This window comes from Danio rerio, chromosome 5, assembly GCF_049306965.1.
Source record: "Danio rerio strain Tuebingen ecotype United States chromosome 5, GRCz12tu, whole genome shotgun sequence".
In the NCBI taxonomy this organism is placed as follows: Eukaryota; Metazoa; Chordata; class Actinopteri; order Cypriniformes; family Danionidae; genus Danio; species Danio rerio.
Genome location: NC_133180.1, coordinates 64,733,814 through 64,759,415, shown reverse-complemented (window position 1 = coordinate 64,759,415; position 25,602 = coordinate 64,733,814). Strand labels below are relative to the sequence as shown.

Here is a 25,602-nt window from a genome sequence, read left to right as displayed (position 1 = left end):
ATATTTTGTATGTCTGCAGTATGTTGCAATATAAATACAATTTTACCACATGACTTTAAAAGGAAACATCTTATTAATTTTAGATTTATTGGAATGATTATGTAGGGGAGTGAATCATGCATGAAATGTAATTAACAAATTACTAGCATAGATATATAGCCTATATATATATATATATATATATATATATATGTATATATATATATATATAAATATATATATATATATATATATATATATATATATATATATATATATATATATATATATATATATATATATATATATATATATATATATATATATATTTATTAAAGGTGGGCATAGATAAAAAATTTTTAAATCTAGATTAATCTCACTATAATCTTAAATATGTGTGCTATCCAAATAATGACTAAAAGTAAGCCTTTGGAACAAGTTTCTCAAGCCAGGTGGAGCATTAGACCAGGGCTCATCTCCTGTTTCCAAAATGCATCAGCTGGAGAAAGAAATGCTGATCTCTTTTTTTAGATGTTGTCATGGTGACTCGTAATACCTGCAGTCCATTGATAATGCCTTTTTATAGTTATGGTGTGCGCGCTTAACTCTTGGTTGGTCAAAGTTGATTGACGTAACTCAGATCAGCTGTTCTGAAACTGAAAACTCTGAGTTTTTAATCTCTTGGTAAGTCAACTCAGAGTTTAAGTTTGAACTCCGAGTTGGTTGAACCTCCTTACTGAAACAGGCCCCCGAACATAACATGACAGCTGCCCCCATCAAGATGCCTCCCTGTGAGACTGCCCATGTCTAAATCCCCCACTGATTATTACCCCCTTTAGCAATATTTTTTCTGATTGTCTACAGAACAAACCATCATTATATAATGACTTGCTTAATTGCACTAATTTGCCTAATTAACCTAGTTTGCCTTTAAATTGCACTTTAAGCTGAGTATCTTGAAAACTATGATGTATTGTCATCATGGCGAAGAAAAAATAAATCAGTTATTAGAAATGAGTTGTTAAAACTATTATGTTTAGAAATGTGCTGAAAAAATCTTCTTTTCGTTAAACAGAAATTTAGGAATAAAACATTCAAGTGGGCTAATAATTCAGGAGGGCTAATAGTGCTGACTGTCCGTTTCTTCCAATATCATGCAGTCCTATTTTGCACGCATTACCCTTGTTAAGTCATTGATTCAGTGGGCAATGAAGAAGGTTTTGGAAGAAACCATTGTGTGTGAGCTCTTTGATCGCAGGTGTGATCGCTGATTCCTGTGCCTTCAAACAGCAGGTCAAGCTCGTCTTTCTCCACTTCACCTTCCTCTCTCAAGCCCTGCGGATTACCAATTCAGCAAACATTAAAGAACCAGGTGAAAAGGCCTTCATTTTAAAGCTCTAAAGCTAGATTAGCAAACATTACTCTGATTTCTTGATCAAACGCTGGCTATTGACTCTGAGTTTAGTCAGTCTGTCAATGGGCAGGTTATCTCCGAAAAGGCTATCAACTCAACAGTGGTTCGTTTGGTGGCCAGTCGTACTGAAGTGAACTATATGGGAGGTCTGTTGTGGCACATTAGTGGCAGAGGGGGAGGGTTGGCACCATGTTGAAAAGCAGCCTGTTCACAGCATTGGCTAACAGAACACAATCCAGAGATGTAGTCAAAGAGGGGAGTCCAGCCAAAATGTAGATCCACCCTTATGTCAGTGCAAACCTGTATGGCTTTCTTTTCTCTGCACTAGGGTTTGTCTGGTCTGTGCCATACTATTGAAATACATGGAGATTCACACACTTGCATTAAATACAATTTGTGAGGATTTACCTGTGCATTACTGTATGCAGAGTCTTCTATAGACACACCCAGCTAATCATTTTAAGCTCTAAAAATGTGCCCTTAATGTTCCCATTAAGTTATGTAACATATTAAAGGTTTAAAACATAATAAAACAGAGTTAAAACACTCTTATGTTACATTAATGTTCTCAGAATGTTATTTAAAATGTTCTTAAAACATTCCATGTGCGTTATATTAATGCTCTAAAAATGTTTTTCTATTAGCGCTACATGAAACACTATATTAATAACGTTACGTGCTCACCTGTTAGCTGGATATCTTTTTAAATCTCATTGGTGCTTGAGTTCTTTATAAACATTATTCATTATTTATTTAGTTAGTTAGTCATTTTTTTAGTCAGTGTCCTTTCAGATCTGTCTTTTAATCTTTGCGTCAAATAATGCTTTATCTTTTGCTTTGAAGTGTTGATTATATTAGCAAAACAATGCTCTTTCTTTTTATTTACTCCTCAAATAGTATTACTCTTTCATCAGATAGACAGCAGATATCATACATCCAACTCAGGCTCATTCTGAAAACGTACCTTTATATACATTTCTGGATGTCCTAGCAGGTACGTTTTTTTGCAGTTTTTGTTTTTGCGAATCCACAGCCGCTGTGTACGCTTTTTGAGATCTCAGATTTCTCTCGGGAGTGCCATTCGCGCCTGCTGTTCTCACATAAACCCACCAGAGGCCGCTGTTGACTGACTGTTTGACTGACTGAATGACTGACTGACCGACGGACCAATTGACTGACCCACCCTCCTCCTTCCCTAAACCCAACCTATTTTATCGATTGACCTGCTCACCCACTTCCCTAAATATAACCAACATTTTTAAAAAGCAATCCAGAAAAAGAAATGCCCTTGCCTGATTTTTACCACGGTTTTAGATTTTACCACATTCTCAAGTTATTTACTTGGTTATTTAGTTTTTTGGATTCTGTTTTTGTCTTACCTGCTTTCTGGAACCGTTCTTCTAAAGTGCGCCGACATACATGGCAAGCTAACTGGACAACCTGGTAACAGCAGGAAAGCTGTTCATATGGAGGTAATCGGTCAACTGGTAAGTGCGAAAAGGAATGGCGTCATACCACCCCGTAACATTTGTTTAAAAAATGAAATTCAGCCATACGTACCTCCGATGACATAATTTGTCTCCAGAAATGTATATGGGACTAAGTTTTCAAAAGTTCAGAAGTCATTATATTTTACAAATTTAGAGAAACCTCAAGAATTGTGTTGTTTCAGCTTATTTTGAATACGTAGTTTGAACAAACAGCAAGCGCATTTTTTGATTCCAGAACATGTGATGGTGTTTTCCATTTTGGTGTCCAACATATATACAGATTCACAATACTCTGTTCATAACGACTGATAAGGCCTGTTGTCAGCGATATGTGATCACTCAAGTTTCTTCAGAGCTCAGTGAAAGGGAGGGAGTTTGTGTTTGCTTGCTGGGTTTTGCGTTTGTTCTTTAGGGAGTCACACTGCAAGAATAAAAAAACAGCTGGAGATGTAATTCATCTCAGCTGGGTTCGAAACAGAAGCTGATCTTTGTCCTTGCTGAGCACACAGACGGATGTATAAGTGAAGTCCACTTTTTAGGGGGTAGCAGTATATGTGGCAGTGACTTATATTATTGTTTGGAGAATATCTTGGCTTTTAGAGGAGCTTGGTTCAGTTTTGTGGGCCACGATTTCTCCACCCCTGCTTTCTTATACATACACCTACACACACACATACACCTACACACACACACACACACACACACACGAAAGCTAGTCATCGTCCTGTGAAAACAATGTGGTTTCAGGCATCCTTACTCTTGTTATTTGAAACTCTGTCAGCACGTCTAAATATTCAGCGGTGGTTTCCAGACGTGGGTTTGCTCGGGGTGTGCAGGCCAACTGCCCCGACCATTAATAACATAGAACAATTTTGACATGCATGGACTTAAGTTATCTGTCTCCTCTCTGTCTTAAAGTTTCTCTGAGTCAATGACGTTTTTTTAATTTGCAATTTTGCATCGGTCAGTTTATTAAAAATGTCTGAATTCCAACCTTTGATCATTTAATGCACCATTTGTCCCTTTTTAAAAAAATAAATGGTTAACTCTTTTACGCGCAAGTTTTAAATACTCCAGCTTACCCACCTGCGTGACTTTTTTTTTATGTTACTCAGAATCCATTGCGTTCTAAAGTTCCCATGACAATGCGTGAAGTTTACTGATGTGACCCACCAGCCCCAATGATCTATGTATATATCATATATTGTTTCCTTTTGCGCTTTTCTCTAAATATTGACAAATGTTCTGATTATATTGTGAAATGTCTGATACTCTGATTCTCAAATATGTTGCAGAACATATACTTCTATCTTTTAAAGTGCTTAGTAACATTCCAATTATTAGTTATATGATGTATAATGGGCACTGCCGTCGTTGCTAGAAGGGATACAGCTTCGATCAGAAGTTAACGAGAAGTATTTATATTATTTATTAAATTATGCATTAATTGTATTTTAGATGGGATACAGCTGAGGATACTTATCTCAAAATAGCATAATGTAATGAAACTGTATTTTATTAGACTTTATTGACTTGAGTATCCTCACTTGTATCCCATCTAGACTTCACCACGCTGCAGGAGATGGTGAAGTCTAGATGGGATACAAGTGAGGATACTCACGTCAATACAGCATAATTTTTGTGACACTTTACATCAAATAATATTTTAACATTATCGTGAGGGTTGAGTTTAGGGTTGAGGTAGGGGTAGATGCTAATAAAATACAGTAAATGTGTAATTTAATAATATACTTCTCATTTACTTCTGATCACAGCTGTATCCCTTCTAGCAACAAACGTTATGTATTTTATTTAGTTTTGTTTGTGTTTTTTATGTTTGTGTTTATACTTTGTTTTGCTTGGTTTGGTTTGTATTTTACTCAGTTAGTTTTTTGTGTGTTTTTTTGTTTGGTTTAGTTTGTTTTTTGTTTTGGTTTGGTTTTTGTGACTGTTTTGTATTGCTTTTTCTTTGCTATCATTTGTTTTATGATCTGTTTTGATTTGGTTTTCATTTATGTTTTTGTTTGTGTTTTGCTTTTGATGTGTCTTGTTTTGTATTGTCTCACCCTCTTTGAATTGATTTATTTTATGTTTGCATTGATGTAAATAATATAGTTAAATTAGCAAAGTAAAAAGTAAGTTATTGTATAATGATGGTTTGTTCTGTAGTCTATCGGGAAAAAAATTGCTTAAAGGGGCTAATAATTTTTATCTTAAAATGTTTTTTTTTTTTATTAAAAACTTCTTTTATTCTAACCAAAATAAAACAAATAAGCCTCTCTCCAGATAAAAAAATATTATCAGATGTACTGTAAACATAATTTGGGAAATATTAAAAAAAGAAAAAAATCAAAGGGTGTTTAATAATTCTGATTGAAACTCCACTTTATGATGTTAAATGTATACATTTTAAAGAAAGTGGATAGAGTTGGGCAATATGACAAAAATCTTACATCATGATAGAAGTCATCTAATATCCTGATGATATATATGACAATATTGTGCCATTTCTTTAAATCCAATCAATTAATTGTTCATATAGATATTGATATATAAAGGACCATTTATTTCTTATTTTTTTACTTTTTACATTTGATACTTCAGGACTAATGTTTGGTTAAAAATGTATAAATTTAAAATAAATGTGAATAAAATAAAATAAAAAACACTTTGCAAAAATGAATGATTACTGGTCCAACCATTGTACATTTTTGATCTCACAGCCCTTTTATTAATGTTTCTCTCATCATCCCTTTTCTGATGTGTGATATTTTGCTTATTTTAAAATTGCAAAAGTGCTGTAAACAATGTATTTTGTGAAACCACAGAATAAACAATATAACATAATGTGAAACAATACAGCTTTTATTTTGTCCATATGATATATATTGTTATTGCACAGTTCTCATAGTGGAAATTGTGTAAAAGTGTTTTAAAAATGCCAAGACTATGATTCTAACCATGTTTTCACCTTTTCCTCATTTTTTTAAACAGGGACACACTCATTGACACTTCTCAATCCCTTCAATAAGAAAACATCATGTAGGTCTTAGCTTCTGATTTCCTCGGACAAGATACTCGGCTAATCTCATTATCCAACCATGTTTATGGCAAAATCATTGTTAACTTGTTTGTGCTGGGCTACTTCTAAATATTTGTTAGAGAAGATAAGGAAGGCTCAACTTGGGGCAAAGAATGAACTTCAAATCACCTTTGTGTTTACCTGAAGACTTAAACATACTTCAGGGTGTCCTTTAAGCTCAGATGAGAGATGGAGAGAGAAGGAGATTTGCTCCCCAGGTGTGGGAACAATAGCTTGTATGTGAAGGCCATGGGTGGATGGACTCAGTCGGGGGGCTCTCTGAAGCCGTGCTACAGGACTCAGCAAATAGGGCCAGCGTCTTGTTCACAATGAGCAGGGCGTCTGCTCTGGGTGGTGGAGGAGGGGTCAGAGAGAAAGGCTGCAGCCCTGAAAATGGGGTGCGAACACAGAATGGGACCAGCGGGATGTGACTGTGAGTTTAATAAGCCTTTGTGTGTGCAGAGGTTCACTTAGATGTACTTTAGGGACCAAACTGTTCACAGGAGTTAGCAAAATCTGACAAAACCTCCCATCGGGGACGTTCTCAAAGGTTAAAATGGTTTAGACATACAGAAAAATGACTATTTATTTTGTTCTTAAAATGTAAATGTACTTTTTTAGGGGCAGGATGTGGGTTGAGGTTAGTCTGGAGTAACTGTGATTAGCTTTTGGCTATAGGTGAAAAACTATGGTTATGAAATATGTACACATTTAGCTAAATGTATGTGTAGGTCTAGATTTTTATTAGAATTATTCACATTTGAGCTGAGGTTTCTGTGAAATTAGGTTTTCTTAAGGCAAGGCAAGTTTATTTATAAAGCACATTTTATACACAGTGGTGATTCAAAGTGCTTTACATAAACAGGAATAAAAAAGACAAGTATAAAAGAAAAATATAAAGACAAATAATATAAAAACAGATTAAAATGTGTTAAAACATTCGGAAAAGAATGAAAAAGAAGAGAAAAACATAATAGTGCGATCTATCGGATGTAACACTCAATATAGGCACAGCTAAACAGATGTGTTTTACAGTAGGTCTTCATTTGAATGTGCGTAGTGTTGGAGCACATCTGATCTTTTCTGGAAGCTGATTATAGCAGCAGGGGCATAATAGCTGAAGGCCTATTGACCCTGCTTTGACTGAACTCTTGGAATTTCTAGTTTATATGATCTTAAAGATCTGAGGGATCTGTTAGGTTTATATTCAGTCAGCATATCTGTAATGTATTGAGGTCTTAGGGTATTTAGTGACTTATAGACAAGTAATAATACTTTAAAGTCTATTCTGAATGTAAGTGGGAGCCAGTAAAGATCTGAGGACCGGTGTGATGTGCTCTGATTTTCTGATTCTAATCAGAATCCTGGCTGCAGCGTTCTGGATGAGCTGCAACTGTCTGACTGTCTTTTTGGGAAGGCCAGTGAGGAGGCTGTTACAGTAATCCACCCTGCTGCTGATAAAAGCGTGAACAAGTTTCTATAAGTCTTCACTGGGAACAAAGTGCCTAAAGTGTTTTTGAGACGGTAGTATGTGGATTTAGTTACTGCTTTGACATGACTATTGAAGCTCAGATCTGACTCCAGAATCACACCAAGATTCTTTATTTTAGAGACTTTATTTTTTTATGCACAATAAGTGGCCATTGTGGTTATCGTTTGATTATAGCGTAGAAATCTCTATTTATAAAGTGAAATGCCCCCACACTTAAAAAATAGATGTTCTAATAGAGCATTTTTCAGTAATGACATACACTAGATTAATTATTTTGGTTTCCACAGTCTTTTAGTAAACAGTTGTCAGAAGAACATTTTTTCTTAGTGTGAAGCTTATTTAATGGGGTCTAAGATGATTTTAAGGCAATCTTTTCTCAACATTTTCAGCAATATTTCTAACAGTTTATAAAGCAATCAGAGTGCACATTTTATGTCATGTTTAGTTTAGTTTTGTAGCAAATGTTTAAAAATAAATACTAAGGGCCCTATCATACACCTGGCGCTATAAAGCGCGTGATTTGTTGCTATTTCGGACCAGCGCAACTCTATTTTTCACGTTTTGTGTCACGTTGTTTAAATAGCAAATCCATTTGTGCAACTTTGTAGACTCATTGTGGTGTTCAGCTCTATAAAGGAAGTGTGTTAAGGTGATTGTTGGCGTGTTGCTATCACAGAGTGCGTTAGTTAAGCGCCTATGCAGGTCCAAATGCTTACACATCACTTAATACATACAGAATGTACAGCAATACACAAATATCTTTACAAATGAAAAAAAAAATTAAAGGATTAAAATGTTACAAAATTATTATTTTCTAGATAAATATAAAAACCACGGGCTGCATGACTTCTTCACCTCATTCATGACAACCTGCAGTTGTATAATGTTATCATTATTTGCAGTATTATTTATTATATGCATATTTATATTTGTTTTATTAAAAGCAAGTTTAGATTTGTCCACCTGTTGGGCTTTGGAGACGAATGCATTACCATATGGGGCATAAAAATGAATGTGTGTTTGGATATAACTCAGTTTTTTGATCACACTTTGTTATAGTTCATGTATTCATTTGCTGGAAATTAGGTCTGAATTTAGAAATAGTTTTGATAGTTTTTTAATAGTTTTGAATATGAAGGCTAGCGGATGTCTTCAGTGGAGTGTGCACAACACAGTTTCTTTACTCCACAAAAGTAAAGGAGTAAAGAGTAAAAGTAAAGTAAAAAGAAAGTAAAGAGGCAGAATGGAGGTGGCTCATTCTTTATCCTCGCGCTGCAGATGGACTGTTTAACTGTTTTCTAGCTAGTGAAGAGTTCAGTTTTTCCACTCGCAAAGTCTGCCATGTAAATAGCAAATGCGCTATGGCGCAACACAACTGACTCTTAAAGGGAATGAGAGATGAGACTGATTTGTTTAATGCACGTTATGCTCAAAACACACCCATTACTCATTAGGAGAATAAACATAACCCTGTTAAGACCATGCGCTGAGGTGCATTTTTTATCCTTAAAATAACAAAATTGGATTCAGACCTGCTTTTAATGCATTTGCACCATGCGCTTAAGACGTTGCGGCTAGATGGTTAAAATAGTCTCTTCACATTCCAATAGTAAAGAATAAATTAAATGATATAAATGTATTTATATGTATTTTTCCAATGCTAATATGCTAAAGTTAGGATTTTTCCAGATCTACAACTGCACTTTTAATGATTTTTGTTGGCTATTTAAACACGTTATTGGAAATGAAGCAGCTCAGCTACTCACCACAGCTTGCATGGTAGACGCTTTTGAGGAGTTGATTTTATGTAATTTACTCACATGAATACTTCATTCCATGTTTAGTGTGAATCCAGCATAAAAAAAATAGGATATATTTACTTTCACCCAACACAGTGATATGGGATACACTGATCTAAGTAGCAAGCAAGACTACTATGATCTGACCAAGTTTCAAGTCTCCGGCCATTACAATTTGCTTTGCACAAAAGGTCAAAATAATAATCCTAACAATTACAATAAGTATTTCAGTGCTTTATATTTAAACCCCTAATAAAGACAATAGCATTTGAAGTAAAATCTATGGCCCTATTAAGATTTGTAACTGATGCAAGATTATATATGAGTGCAGTATGTACTTTGGCCAAGACTTTGCATCTGTGCTTACCTATACCTCATTACATTTAATAGTTCATCTCACTTTAATGGTTTAGTTATTTTTATTGGACAAAGATACTGATTAAGCATAGGATTTTCTCCTTATTGAGATGAAATTGCCCAGCAAGTCATAAGTCTCGTTGATCACTCAATCATAAACACACACAAAGCTCAACTCAGATGTTGTTGACACAGTCAGACGGCCTCCTTCCCAGCAGTAGCTGTACCACTGACCTCACACCGCCGAGGGGAGGGACACGCTTCACCCCTGAACCCTGGCCAACGTCTCTCTCCTCCACCAGTCACTCGCCAAGGACGTGGAAATCCCATAATAACTCGTCTCCAAGGCACCCCACCAGTCCAGCTCCCCACTTTCCAGATGTTTCCAATTAAAAAGGAGGCCTTTCACTCGTAGCCTATTTTCTTCATGCTGAGAGAAAGAGCACGAGAGCAGGTTGAAGGGAAGAAAAATGACTTTCTTCTAATACAAAAAGGCCGTTGAGGGCAGAGAGTGACATTTGAAGAGTCACAGTGACCGGACACGAGTTTTGATGGCAGATATCTGAGAAATGGAGGATGAGAAGATGAATGGCGTCGCTCATGTCTGAGTCAGATTAAAATCATGCCTGTGGTCACAAAATCTGGGCCTTGTTTTTTAAAAATGCCGGCTTTACTGAAGGTGTTCTGCCAAATATAATCATCACAGACAAAAGACACATGGGCGGTGTTTTTTCAGTTGGTGTGGTGGCAGCCGCCGGCAGGTCTGTGTTTGCCACTCAAAACCACAATGTTACCACAATAGAGACGGCCCAGAACGTAATAGGAGGGAGGATTTAGAACGAATAGTTCACCCAAAAATGAACATTCTTTCTTCTTTTACTAACCTTCATCTTTTGGTCTGATCCAAACACTAACCTTTTGTCTGTACTGTAGAAATATCTGTTAATTAATAGCTGTGTGTAGCTTGGTATTTATTCGTTAATTTCCTTTGAATGCCAAAATTAGATGTTTGGCAGAATTTCCAAGCCGCTCGTTTCCATTCAGTAGAAAGAAAACAAGACTGTTATGGTCTAATATGTATTTTTGGCAAATAATTACCCTTTTGACTCTTGAATTATGTACTGTATTCTAAAACTACACTGTAAAGAACAGAGTAGGTGACTAAGAGAAAAAGTACTGGTAGCTAGGGCTGTAACGGATCACAGTTGATCTGTGATTTGTACAGATCACAACTCACAGTTCGGAATACACGTGACCCACATATTAATGCATTTTTTACTTGTGGATTAATCCTAAATTTGTAACGATCACAGAGAGATCACCTCTCACGTCATTCAAATCACATGTATAAAAGCATTTAGGCTTTCCGGTAAAATATAATGATGACAGAAGATGTTGTGGTTGGTTATTCGGGATGTGGTGGGTGTTCACTTAAAGGTGTTTTCTGTTACTACTTGTTTAGCCTGCATTAATGCAATTGATGTAAGCTGCACGATTCATCATTAAAAGATCGGGATCTCAACACCAGCGCAACATAAATGATAAACGACAGTGATTTGCATATGTTTATTAATCCTAAGAGATTCAGTCTTTAGTCTTTTGAGTTAGTTATGAAGTTGCAAACAGTCAAATAACACAGCAGTACTGGGATAACAGTTTATAGCTTAGATAAAACCACTGATGTTTATGGTAAAGATTAAAATCATCATCATCTTAAAAATGAAAGCTGTATGCAGCAATTACATTATTTAACCAATAGCTGGCGACAACCAGCCATCAAAAAATGCCTCTGAATAATTCTTCAAAAATGATCATCTAGCAATGAAACAAGTTCATGAGTGAATAACTGAATCATTTATTAAAAAATGAGACTAAAAATAAATATGGGTTGTTCAAATTATAATGTTATATTTATAATTTATTAGGCTAACCCTAACTTATGATCACAAGTGATCTGGTAAACACACAATTCACTAAGGAACCACAAATCCGCCAGTATATGGACTACAAGTTCTAGTCAAGCACTGCTTACATGCACCTGTTCATCATTCCAATGATTTCACACACTCACGACTGGGAGCTGCTCATGAACTGATTACATGGACTATATAGCACAGCACACACACCTATTTGCGGCGTCTTGTATACAGTTTTGTGAACATTACGATGTGTTTTCCTTGCCTTGCTTTGCCATGTTTTTTGACCCTCTCCTTATTTGTTTTGTTTGTGTTGTCTGCTGCCTGAGTTTACTGACTAATCGCCTGTGTATTTGACTTCGATTCTGGATTTGACTACATACATCTATTTGCTCCTGATTGTGACTGTTGCTTGCCTGACCATTCTCTTTAAACCTGTATTTGGATCCGTACCTCCTTTGTCATCATTCACTTCATATCACACTAACAGTGCATTTTTCACAGTACTGAATATTTTTATTTTTATTCAGCTGATTATTTCTTTATTTTATTTTGAATAAAATTACAGGTTCTGAGTTCTGTTTGTTTAAACCAAAATGTCTTGCATTACTGTTTTTGTAATAAATGGAAAGCAAATGACATTTCTCTCCTTCCCTTTTTTGGCTGATCCAAAAAAAATGTCTGATTCTTGACTAAAAAACCTAATGTGATCCGAACCATGAGATTTGTGATCCATTACAGCAATACTGCCAGCTTATACTCTTTTTTTTTTTTTTTTTTTTTTTTTTTTTTTATTTATTTTTTTTTGGTAGTGTAATTTACATGACCAACCATGAGCATTTTGTTCATTTAAGTTAAATTTTTACATCAAAACTTTTCAGCGGAGGAATCCCACATGCTGTAGAAATATGGTATTTGTGATTTCATTTTTTATTTATTTTATTACTTAAATTACATTTTGAACAATAAATGACTAATATAAGACTCTTTAACACAGGATAATGTATGTGATTATGTGCTTTTACTATAGAAAGCATAGAACTACAATATAGAGAGCATGTTTTGTTAATTTGTCTTTCCAAAATCTGGAATCCATGCATGAATACAGTAACTTTTCATTAAGGAAACTACAAAGGAGAATTCAAGAGCTTTACAGTCTAGATCCCATGAATTAAATATGAAGCTGTGGCTCTGTGTAGATTTGGTTTTAATAAACATTAAAATAAGTAAAAGAAGGAATAATTCAGTAATTGGGAACATGCAATTTGCTGTAATAATACAGCTAAACTCATTTTCAGTGTGTTAAACAAAATTTCTGCTATTATTTGTTTCTGTCAGTAATAGTTATCCGTTAATTAATGTATTCATTCTGGATTCATTGATTAAAGATTAAAGACATTTTTGAGGGAAATGAGAATAGGCAGAATTTTAGCTTCAATGCAGCTTTGATATGAGATAAAACAACCCATAAAAAACAGAGCCAAAAAGAGAGTAAAACTAAAACTAAACAAGACACAGGTGGGGATAATAATTATTGGTAACCAAGGAATCTTAATAACAGGAATGCAAGGTCAGACTGAACTGAAACAAAGAAAACAAAAGCACAATAACACAGTAGTACCTCATTTTGTTAAATATGTCATATTGCAAAATAAAAGGTTACTTGTACATGGGTTTTTTTCTAAATTATGCAAAATAAGCAATTTTTTGTGAGATTTACTCTGACAGCTTAAATGCACATTAATGTTTTCTTTTTCATATAAGACTGTTTACTTTACTTGGTATGAAGCAGGCTAATGGGCCGCGTTTTATCCCTTGGTTTTCATGAAAATGCTTTTGAGAGCCATAACATTTAATAGCTTATTGTGCATAGAGAATAGCATTTTCCCTATTTTTATTCTGTGATTCAGTCAATGCTGATGTGGTATGGTGGCCTAAAGCATTCTCTTCCAACAGAATTGAAACATTCTGCAGTCAATTTATGTACCCTTTGTGTATTTGTTTACTGACTATTTATATTGCTTAGTATTATAATTCCCTTCGCTAGAGTATAGAATATCATTTTAACATTTTAATCCATTCTAAAATGCATAAACATGGTTATAGATTATATGTTCTCAGTATATCTGAAAGCAATTAAAACAGAACAGGCTCATTCTGTCATAAGTTGGCCCATATTTAATGTACAGTCATTTCTGCACAGACAAAAAAGAAATAAATCAAAGCACTGCTGAGATGACAAGTCAAAACCTTCATATTTTCATCTTCCACATGGCTACATGAAAAACCTGTAACTAAAAATGTTGACGAATCTCATAGTGAAGTTTATTTATAAACTAATTTTGAGAGGATCACGTGCTTATGATTGATCACAGATGGTCCTGCATTGCTAATTCACTAATCAGATGATTCTTAACTCACTTTAAAAACTCAAAGTTTCTTACCTTAGTTATCTTCGTCATGAAGAATCCCCCTTCCACCCTTACTCCTCAATCCTTTCCCTATCAAGGTGGCACAGCAGCCCAGTGGTTAGTACTCGTAGCCATCCACAGCCCTACAGCAAAAGCGTTCTTCAAATTCCTACTTGTACAGTAAACGTTTCTGTGCGTTTTAGTTAAGTTTACATGTTTTCCACATGCTCGCGTGGTTTTTCCTCAGGTTCTTCAGTTTCCTCCCACAGTCCAAAGACATGTGATATAGGTGAATTGACCAAATTAAATCAGCATCATTGATGAGCTCTTGGCGAGCAGTGGCGCAGTAGATAGTGCTGTCGCCTCACAGCAAGAAGGTTGCTGGGTTGCTGGTTCGAACCTCGGCTCAGTTGGCGTTTCTGTGTGGAGTTTGCATGTTCTCCCTGCTTTTGCTTGAGTTTCCTCCGGGTGCTCCGGTTTCCCCCACAGTCCAAAGACATGCTGTACAGGTGAATTGGGTAGACTAAATTGTCCGTAGTGTATGAATGTGTGTGTGAATGTGTGTGTGGATATTTCCCAGAGATGGGTTGCGGCTGGAAGGGCATCCGCTGTGTAAAAACTTGCTGGATAAGTTGGCGGTTCATTCCGCTGTGGCGACCCCGGATTAATAAAGGGTCTAAGCCGACAAGGAAATGAATGAATGAATGAATGAATGAATGATGAGCTCTTATTCAGCAATTCCTAACTTCCATTAGCATATACTAAGCAGGGGAGTTTTCAAGACCTACATGAGCTCAAACTCCCCTCTTGCCTTACAAAAGGGAGGGAGCCCCGGGCTCAAAGATCTTGCGATTATAATCAATCATCAGCTAATTGTGAAGTCTAGAAACAAGTTTAATAGCAAAAAACTATTTTAATATTTTTATCCAAGTTCATTTAGTAGATTAAATGTTTTTTTGTTTTTTTTCTATTTAAAATAGATTATAAAAATAACATTTGAAAGAAATGAATGATGTTTGGCACTGTTTATTTCTTTGCTAAAACTGTGCAATTTCTACAAATTTGTTTGTATTTTTTTCAATGCATTATTATAATTTTATTTTTGGTTCTGAATGTATTCTTTGTTCTGTTGTCACCATCATTCCTACAGTACATCATTTTGAAGCTCTGAAGGTTCAAAAACAATCCCCTCATCTCCTTGTGGTCATTTACAGACTTGACCACTTTCTACAAAGACAGTGTTTCACTGTTGTTGACCTGACATTAACAGAAGTGTAGTTGAGTTTTCCCTAAGGCTTTGGCTTAAACATTAGTGGCCAATCTAAAATGCAATAAAATCTTGTTAATGTGTTGTTTTTTCTTTATGTGTCGATAAAGCAGTCTTTGTTCTCCTGGCCTCAAGCATGCTCTCAATGTGTGTTTTTTTTTGGCAGCTTGGGCACAAGTGGATCTGAGGATGGAGGACACCGTGGAGGTTTACATGGACGATTCTGCAGAGATTCCCTGCCTGTACACCTTCACCCAAGCGCCCATGATGGTGATGGTGCAGTGGTTTGTGGTAAGTCACGAAAGCTCTTAGACTCTTTCACTCTTTTCAGATTAAAAGGAGAGTTCTGTCATCATTTAAACTAGGGCTGCACAATATATTGTTTCAGCATCGATATCGCAATATGCACATCTGCATGAGGGTCTGTAACGTTAAACCACACTGCAAAAAAATTCTAACTGCCTTAAACTTTTTAGTTACTTTGTATAACTTACAAAAATTAGTTGAAACTTGATTGACCTATTAAAATAAGTTAAAGAAACATAAAACTTTTGTTGTCTCAACTTTCTGTCATTTCATTTTTGCAGTGCGCTATTATAATTGTCAATGAGACACACTTTTTGGGATATTATTTCTTAAAACAAGACAAAATGTTTTGCTTGTCTAGAAAATGCTTCTTGATTTAAGAACTTTTAGATATTTGGACTAGAAATAAGACAAATATTTAAGTAAGAAAAGCATTTTTGCAGTGTAGACATACATGAAATACATTACCTATTATATGGAAAGTGAGGACATATAATAAAAAATGTCTACACTGTATAAAAACATTTTAATAAAGCATTACATCGGTAGCATAAACTGAGTGAGCAAAACACACGCTCAAACCAGTTTGCAAGGGTATGCGCAATCTGATGTGAGGCACAACTCAGTGCTGCCTCACCTCACTTCCTATGCTGTAATTGATCAGGAGATATGCAAAATACTTTGATTTTTGATTATTAAAAAGATTGAAATCATTTGAATCATACAGAAATTGCATTTATAGCACATATCAGTGGACAAATATTTCTTTTATTATCTTATGATGGCAGGTGAGGATGATGGCAGGTGAGGCACTGCCTCCCCTGACCGCACACTGCTGAAATGTATCCTTATCCACTTTTTCTTTCCCAAGCTTTTGTATGAAAAAAAAAGTACTTGTTTAAAGTCTAACATTGTCACATTCGGGAGTTATTGTTATTGTTTTTGATCCACTCACATTTATATTCTGGATGTGAAGCAACAGACCAGTTCACTGTTGACAATTTGCGGAGAAGGAAAACAATTCAAAGCACATAAACCAGCAGTGTACACACATTCTTGGAGCCCAAAGTATTAAGTACTCAGAGTTACATCTCGGTTACCACATGCTTTGGGCATATTGAATGCAGTTTTGTTTTCTGAAGAGTATGTGTATAATGTATCCATACAGCACCTGATATTTCAAACTATGCCCGCATTGTATGTACAGCTCACATATATGCTTTGTATTGTTTATGTACTACGCACATTGTCCACAAGGTGTCAGCACTGATCCGGGCTGTTGTTTCATAGTACGAAAAGAACAAGAACAACAAACTGCTGAAGATAAAAAAAAAATTTAGACAATGAAGGAATTAAAAGCTATTGAAAGTCTCTATTTTATAGAGCTGTGGTGAAAAATCATCCAAGAAAACAATTATTTTTCAAAACTGTTGATATTCTCTTGAATCGATACTGTACACTCAAATGCTCACAAGAAGGATTGCTTGTGTGTTCAGCTCAATTATATAAGTTGGATTTCATGTCACAAGACTAATGTAAACAGCTCACTATGAACCGTTTGTAATTTGCTTAAATCTTTATTTATTTTAGGAATGATTGTTTAAGGTTTAAGTCGTTATTAGAAGGAACTGCATGATCAGAGTATGGCTGTTTGTAAGGCATACAGCGCCATCTGCTGTTTAAAAATGTCAGTACATTTTTTTACATGTCAGAATCAATGCAGGATTTTCACCTCTGCTCCACTATTTTATAAGTCTCTGTTTTAGCACGAAATTTTAGTGCATACATGTGGAGTGTATGTATGCTATCAAAATTAGTTTACTTTTAAAGTGTTTGATAAAAGTAAATATATTTTGGGCTTAATCAATCTGTGATGTGCGGGAAGAAGCCACATTGGTTCTTGATGGTTAAGCAATGGCGTTTGAGCTTCTGTTTACCATGTATGTATTTTGTATTTGTATTGTATTTACCGAACTGGACTTTGATCAGTTACTAAAAAAAGTAATTAGTTATAGTGACTAGTAATTTCTCACAAAGAGTAACTGAGTTACATTACTATAAAAGTAACTAATTACCAGGGAAAGTAACTATTCCGTTAAATAATATATAAAACTAAATAAATATAAAACATTATACAAGAATCTACACTATTGTAATGTTGTTGTGGGACAATGTGAGAGAGACAATGGTAGCATGTCCTCAACTTTATATCTAGACATTATTTTGTTCATTTCTGCCTGAGTAATGTGATTACAGTGGAGAAAATTCAGTTTTATTTGCTTTGACGTCATGGCTTTTTCTCCTTCTTTGGTAGCAGAGCTCACGTTATAACCTGCATAGCCACTAATTTTGTGGAGGCATGTGACAATGTGAGTTGCTTCATTAGATTAAACAATTACTTGTCACCAACGCAGAGAGTCTGTCTTTTCCTGGGCATAAGTTGCACAATGCATAAACATTCTTGCCTTTCACCTCAACGAGGGAAAAGTAGTGTCAGTAGTTTCCAGTTTGAAAAAGCTACCTTTGAACTTGTTGGATTTGCCATTGTTTTGACTCCTGGTCATTGATGTGTGGCACTGACTGAGCGTGTGTTTGTGTGTGAACACCTGCCCTACTCTGACTCTGATTGGCAAACGATGGAAATGTACTCTAAGCCAGTCATTATGTTCTCAGGTACACCACATTCATGTTCACCTATACCAATCATCGCTGGTTGGTTATATAGTCCACCCCAGCCCGAACACACACACACACACACACACACACACACACACACACACACACACACTCCAGAGAAAGAGAGGTCCTATGGCTGAGAGAGATGAAAACCTCTTCAGTATTCTCACTTATAACACACCTATTTTATTGTCAGTAATGTTAGGGGCATTGTAATGGGGGGAAACAGTAATTCAGTTGATTGCTCGTTACTGAAAAAAGTAATAGCGTTAGTTACGCGGTTAATTAATAGCGCCGTTATTCCCATCACTGTTTATATGTGAATAAAATTCCAAATTAAAGCCTGTTATTCATATCTGAAGTGATTGTGTCACTTCAGAAGACAAATAAATACAAAGGTCAGATAAATACAATGAAAATTTGTCTTTCTTTTCTTGTGTCATAGAATAGAAAGAGGTTCTTGGGGATCTAACCTCAAATTTTCTCTGGAAAAACTTTTAAGAATATTTTTAGTCTTGTTTTATAAAGTTCATTATACGCTGTTCAAATGGCAATAATGAAGTAAAAAATACATTCTCGCATTAATAATTTTTTACAAACAACTCCTTTAGTGGTACTGGAAGTATGGTGTTACTTTAAGTAAATGACTATAAAATGAATTAAATGTACTTTAGGTTAAAAATGTGGTGGACTCAAGTCGTACAGCAACTTTCAGGCATTTATTAAGTGTCATTTCTCATCATCTTTAGCGGGAACGTGACGGTGTTCGGGTGAGGATCTCCTACAGTGACCTGACCATGCAGAAGGTGGACGAGAACACGACCTACAGTGACCGTATCAGTGTGCGATCAAACAGTGACGGAGAAACTCTGACCATTCAGGACGTTAAACTGTCAGACGAAAGAGAGTTTTTCTGTCAGGTCAGTGGATTTTCAGCAGGAAGTGACGAGCGCAGGACTCTCTTGAAGGTTTTTGGTAAGTCTCTTTTTGTTCTGTTAGCAGAACATACTCACTGAATGGTTTAAAAGTTGTTCTTTCATAAACGGGTAAATTTACATGGGCATCAGTAGTATAAATATTTACATTTTTTCTAAATGAGACAATATAATGATTGAGAAGTTTACATGAGTCTTTAGAATATTTATTTCATGTTTCATTTACAGTTAAATGTAAAAATGCATACATTAATTATTGGCACATGTCGTTATGTCACCATCCAATATCTTCACTATGGTGCCATATACACAGTGGTGGAAAGAGTACTGAAAAATCATACTTAAGTAAAAGTACCATTACTTGCCTTAAGTAGAGTAAAAGTATCTGTGTAAATATTACTCTGTGTAAATATTACTAAGTATGAGTAAAAAGTTGCCCTATCAAAAGTACTCAATAGTAAACGTGTGTAAACGTAACATTCTGTAGTGCATTTAGTTATTTCCCAGCAGGCACACAACATCATAAGGCATTAATATTAGGTTAGATTTAGGTTATAGCCTGGAAAATGCTTCATGTTTAATATAGTGTTTTCCAGGTTAGAAAAGTGCTTGAATTTTGGACAAAGTGCTTGAACCTGCTTGAATTTGAAATTGTAGGGCTCGAAATTGCGATCATTTTGGTTGCATATGAGCCTTAAATTTTATTTATGCAAGCTCAAAATAAATTTGGAAGCATTTTTTGCGAGTGCATAAAATTGTTGGCGAGACATTCACGCAGAATGCATATTTGCACTAAAAATGCCAAAGCAACGCTCATAAATAGTTTAAAACAGTTGACATGTCAACTTGCTGTAGTAATCAAAGCCCGCAATGCCTGCCCCGCTTTAATGTTTTTCTGAATGGCCCACTGCTCTTGAACATGAATGGATTGGTCGATAAGAGCTGTCAATCACTTAGTCAATGCCTTCCTTCGAACAACAGGGAGCTACAGCCGTGAAAATGTAAAGGTCTGGGTACGAGAGAATGAAAACAACACTGGCAGATTTTGTTTAGATACCACATAAAGTAAAAGGACTAAGAAAAGAAAAAGAATGAATGAATGAATGTATAAAATTTCATCTCCAACAACATTGTGAATTTTTGAGGATGTATTCAGTCATTAACTTCTAAATGTTATGCAAACACATGAGGAGATTTCTTTACCAGATGGCAGATTAACCTGCTGCGGCATTTCCATTTTGGTAAACAATAATTGTGAAAGAAATGTGGAAGATGTAACAAGATGATTGACAGGGCAGGTAACTAAGCAACAAAACGACCCATTAATGAGGAAGTAGTATGTCCCAAAGCTTATTCAATAGCATATTCTTTGGTTTATTTAGTCTTTCTTCACAAATAGTAAGTACTTTTGGGATGTAGTATAAGTAAGCAAATCGAGATGCAGCACTACATGACTCTAATTTGCTTTTTGCTGCATTTCCAGGTCCAGGACTTCTAATTTTAACTGTGAAATTTGCTGTTTAGGACAAAATCATGAGGTTTACTACAGTCTTTGGACTTCCTGCATCCCAGACACCAGTATTTTAAAGATTTATTTATTTTATTTTTTTATATTACAGCATTACAGCACACCGTGAGCATGTATTAGTATAGCTTGATAGAGACTTGTGCTGTCAGACATATTAATCGGATAGTGTACAGTATATGTCAATACTGCATATTGTTAAGGTGACTAAAATAGGAATAGCACATATATCTTAGATGTTTTTGTTTGCTTTGATTATGGCTTTACTGGATTAATTAATTAATTCATTCATTTTCTTGTCGGCTTAGTCCCTTTATTAATCCGGGGTCGCCACAGCGGAATGAACCGCCAACTTATCCAGCACGTTTTTACGCAGCGGATGCTCTTCCTGCCGCAACCCATCTCTGGGAAACATCCACACACACACTCTTACACTACGGACAATTTAGCCTACCCAATTCACCTGTACCACATGTCTTTGGACTGTGGGGGAAACCGGAGCACCCGGAGGAAACCCACGCAAAGGCAGGGAGAACATGCAAACTCCACACAGAAACGCCAACTAATCCGAGGTTCGAACCAGCGACCCAGCGACCTTCTTGCTGTGAGGTGACAGCACTACCTGCTGCGCCACTGCCTCGCCCTTTAACTGGATTAAGTTTATCAAATTATTTGTTTACATGGTAGATTCTTAATCAGAATATTTTCTTAATGTCGTTACTTGTACATGTACTGAATATTAACTTGCTGTTTATAGATCCTCCAGAGCCTCCGGTTATTGAAGGCGCTCTCTCTGGAGTTTCTGTGTCTGGTGAATCCACAGCTAAGGTACATCCTTAACTCAAATTTTCCTCATGTGCATTTAAAATGTTACATATGGTAGGTTTCAGCTGACAAATCTCTTGTATGTCTAGATTGCATCTTGTGAGACCAGAGATGGGTATCCCAAGCCAAACATCACGTGGTACCGTGATCACATCCCAATTCACCCTGCTAATGGCTGTGAGTATGATAAATATACTACAAAAGTAGTGTTGGGTAAAAAAAAAAAATAAATTACAATTTTAGGCCTTAATCCTTTCTTTAAAAATGACTTAGGATTGTAACACATTACTTTTAAAAGTAACTTTACCCAACACTGTCCACAAGTATCTCATCATTAATACTTATTATCTTTGTGTCAGTCAGCTATTACTTTTCCGTAATTATTATATTATATTATATTATATTATATTATATTATATTATATTATATTATATTATATTATATTATATTATATTATATTACATTATATTATATTATATTATATTATATTATATTATATTATTATCTATACATCCCTTACTTTCCTGTCTGCAAATCTCCACTGTCCTATCACAATAAAGGTTAAAAATCCCTAAAAAAAAATTATAAAAAAAGTTATTATTTTATTGTCTTGAATATAATCAGCCATGTATTATTACTAACCCATCATCTAAAATCTTAAAATAATAAGTCTATTGTTTTATTCGTGGCTAGAGCTTGATTAATTTGATTGACATCCTATGCAATGAGACCTTTACTTCACCTGACTGACCGTGAGTTTATTGCATGCAGTGCTGTATTTTGGTAGCAAAACCGAAAGAGACCTTTACAGCTTAGTGATTTTCAGATTTAAAATGATCTTTGAATACTATTTTGGGATTGCTCAAAAACTTGGATAAACAAACATGTTTATAACTATTTATAATATCAGCTGAACTTTCTTATTTTAAAAGATTTCCAATACATTTAACTTGTTTGTAAAATTGTAATTGGAATTGTAAAAATCTTTAGCATTTTCTGTTGACTTTAGAGAACTAGCAACATTTTAACATTGTCTGTCTGATCAGTTAGCCTGGCGGGTCAACTTGCTCAAGCGTAATAAAGATAGTAGACCACACTAGACCAGCTAAAAACAGCTATTATAATGCAAAATCACCTATACTTACTGAAATGGGATGGCCTGTTCTTTTCAGAAGGTTTACAGTATTGTATATGCAAAATTATGCTCTGCTTCCTCCTGAAGGTTGACCCTAATGTGAATGTTTGTGTGGTTGTGTGTGTGTTTTATCTCAGTGGTGAACGTGGTAACACTGGTGACGAGGGAATCCAGTGGTCTATACACAGTACAGAGTGATTTGCATTATAAGGTGACTAAAGAAGACAAAGATGCCCACTTTTCCTGTGAAGTCAGTTATTTTGTCCCGGGAGCTGTCAGGACATCTGAGTCCAAAGGCGTCAATATTACAGTTTACTGTAAGTCTGTTTATATCAAGTGGAATTAACTTCATCCTGCAATAATCTATGATCTTTTCCATGCAATCAAATCTTTTTCCATGTCTGTAATTTTCTTCAAACCAGCTACATCAAACTTTTTACAGTTTTTTAATCTGCTTTCTGATGAACTCTGGTTCAGTTTGACTGAAATATAAGCACAACATAGAAAAAAACTTATATACGAAACAAAAAACAGGACATGATTTCCCAGGATGTGAATCCATGAAGCATGAAGCTGTCCATGACTGTCTTTGTTTAGATGTTTAATGGAGGAATTCCTGTACTGTCAGAAATTTAAAAACAAGTCATCCACCATTGTCCCAGACAACAGAATTGATATGGATGTTCTGTACATTGTTACAAAACAAATGTCAAAATTTGGTTTGTTTTATGTCCTTAGGTCTTGAAAAGGACAGTGTGAGCACTAACATGGCAAAATTGTTTTGGTCCAAAAGAACTGAGTAAACAACAAAAGAACAAATAGGGTTAGAAATTATTTTCATCTGCATTTCTTATCTTTTTCTGCATTTCAAATACCCAAAATTTCAATAAGTTTCATTCAGTTTTATGAGATTTCAATTAAATATTGACCATACATAAGCACATACATAGCACCATACATTGACCATACATAAGCACACATGAAATATGACCATACATAAGCACACATGATACACTCTATACATAAGCACACAATACACCCTATACATATACACATGATACATTCCATACATCGCACATAATTTACAATCCATACATAAACACACATGATACACCCTATACATATACATAAAAACACATGATACATTCTATACATAAACACACACAATACAGTCCATACATAAAAACACATGATACACCCTATACAAATACACATATGATACACTCCATACATATGCACACATGATACACATCAGTCATAAACACAGATGATACATTTCATACATTTACACTCTATACATAAGCTTATATGACACACTACATACATATACACTCTATACAAATACACACATATAATACAATCCATACATATGCACACAAGATAAAATCCATACATAAACACACATGATACACTCCATACATAAACACACATGATACCCAATACATATACACAAGCACACATGACACACTCCATACATATACACAAGAACACATGACACACTCCATACATATGCACACTACCTACATATAGCCAAATGATACACTACTGCAAGGGTCTTGAATAGGACCCGGGTCTCTGGCATGAGAGGTGAGTCACATATACACTGAGCTACTGAATGGTGATGAAGCCAAACAATGAAAGGCACGCCTATATATATATATATACTGAGTATACATATAAACACATGGTACACTCCATACATATACACACATGATACACCCTTTACTTATACATCTGATAAACTTTATAGATATACACACGATATACTCCACACTTACTGTATGCACACATGATACACTCCTTACATATACACTTTATACATATGCACACATGATACACTCCATATATATGCACACATGATACGCTCCATACATATACACACACGATACACTCCTTACATTGAAATGGGTGTTTTTCAAAAAGTGGACCTTGATACATTCCATACATGTATCAACGAAAACAACCCAATCAACGAAAGGAACTCTGATAAATATACATACAGTCTATACATACACACACACATGATACACTCCATACATATACACTTCATACAAATGCACACAATACAATCCATATATACACACACTATACTCTCCATACATAAACACACAATACACTTCATACATAAACACACATTATACACCCTAGACATATACACACGATACACTCCATACATATACACTCCATACAAATGCACACGATACAATCCATACATATACACACATGATACTCTCCATACATATGCACACATGACACGTGCCCTACATACACACACACACACACGATACACTCCATACAATTGCACACATTATACACGCCAAACATATACACTCCATAAATATACACTCCATTCATATATATATATATATATATATATATATATATATATATATATATATATATATATATATATATATATATATATATATATATATATATATATATTTATAGATAGATAGATAGATAGATAGATAGATAGATAGATAGATAGATAGATAGATAGATAGATAGATAGATAGATAGATAGATAGATAGATATACAGATAGATATATATATATATAGATATATATATATAGATATATATATTACATATAGCCAAATGATACACTACTGCAAGGGTCTTAAATAGAACCCGGGTCTCTGGCATGAGAGGTGAGTCACATATACACTGAGCTACTGAATGGTGATAAAGCCAAACAATGAAAGGCACGCCTATACATATACATACAGTGTATACATATACACACATGGTACACTCCATACATATACACAAGATACACCCTTTACGTATACACCTGATAAACTTTATAGATATACACATTGATACACTCCTTACATATACACTTTATACATATGCACACATAATACACTCCATACATATGCACACATGATACGCTCTATTCATATACACACACGATACACTCCTTACATTGAAGGGGGTGTTTTTCAAAAAGTGGACCTTTCTGCAGTTATTTCTATTCAGTTATGAGGT

The 25,602-nt window shown here is 35.1% G+C and overlaps 1 protein-coding gene across 4 annotated transcripts in view; it reads left to right on the top strand.

Annotated features, from left to right (window-relative positions):
- Nucleotides 1-25,602, top strand: part of mcama (melanoma cell adhesion molecule a) — an 89,094-nt gene that overhangs the window by 41,769 nt on the left and 21,723 nt on the right. For all 4 annotated transcript variants that reach the window (XM_068221534.2, XM_068221535.2, XM_068221533.2 and 1 more), the window contains exons 2-6: nucleotides 15,374-15,498; nucleotides 18,939-19,164; nucleotides 21,407-21,477; nucleotides 21,564-21,651; nucleotides 22,747-22,926. In XM_068221534.2, coding sequence (XP_068077635.1) covers nucleotides 15,374-15,498; nucleotides 18,939-19,164; nucleotides 21,407-21,477; nucleotides 21,564-21,651; nucleotides 22,747-22,926 — 690 coding nt within the window. The remainder of the gene's footprint in view (nucleotides 1-15,373; nucleotides 15,499-18,938; nucleotides 19,165-21,406; nucleotides 21,478-21,563; nucleotides 21,652-22,746; nucleotides 22,927-25,602) is intronic.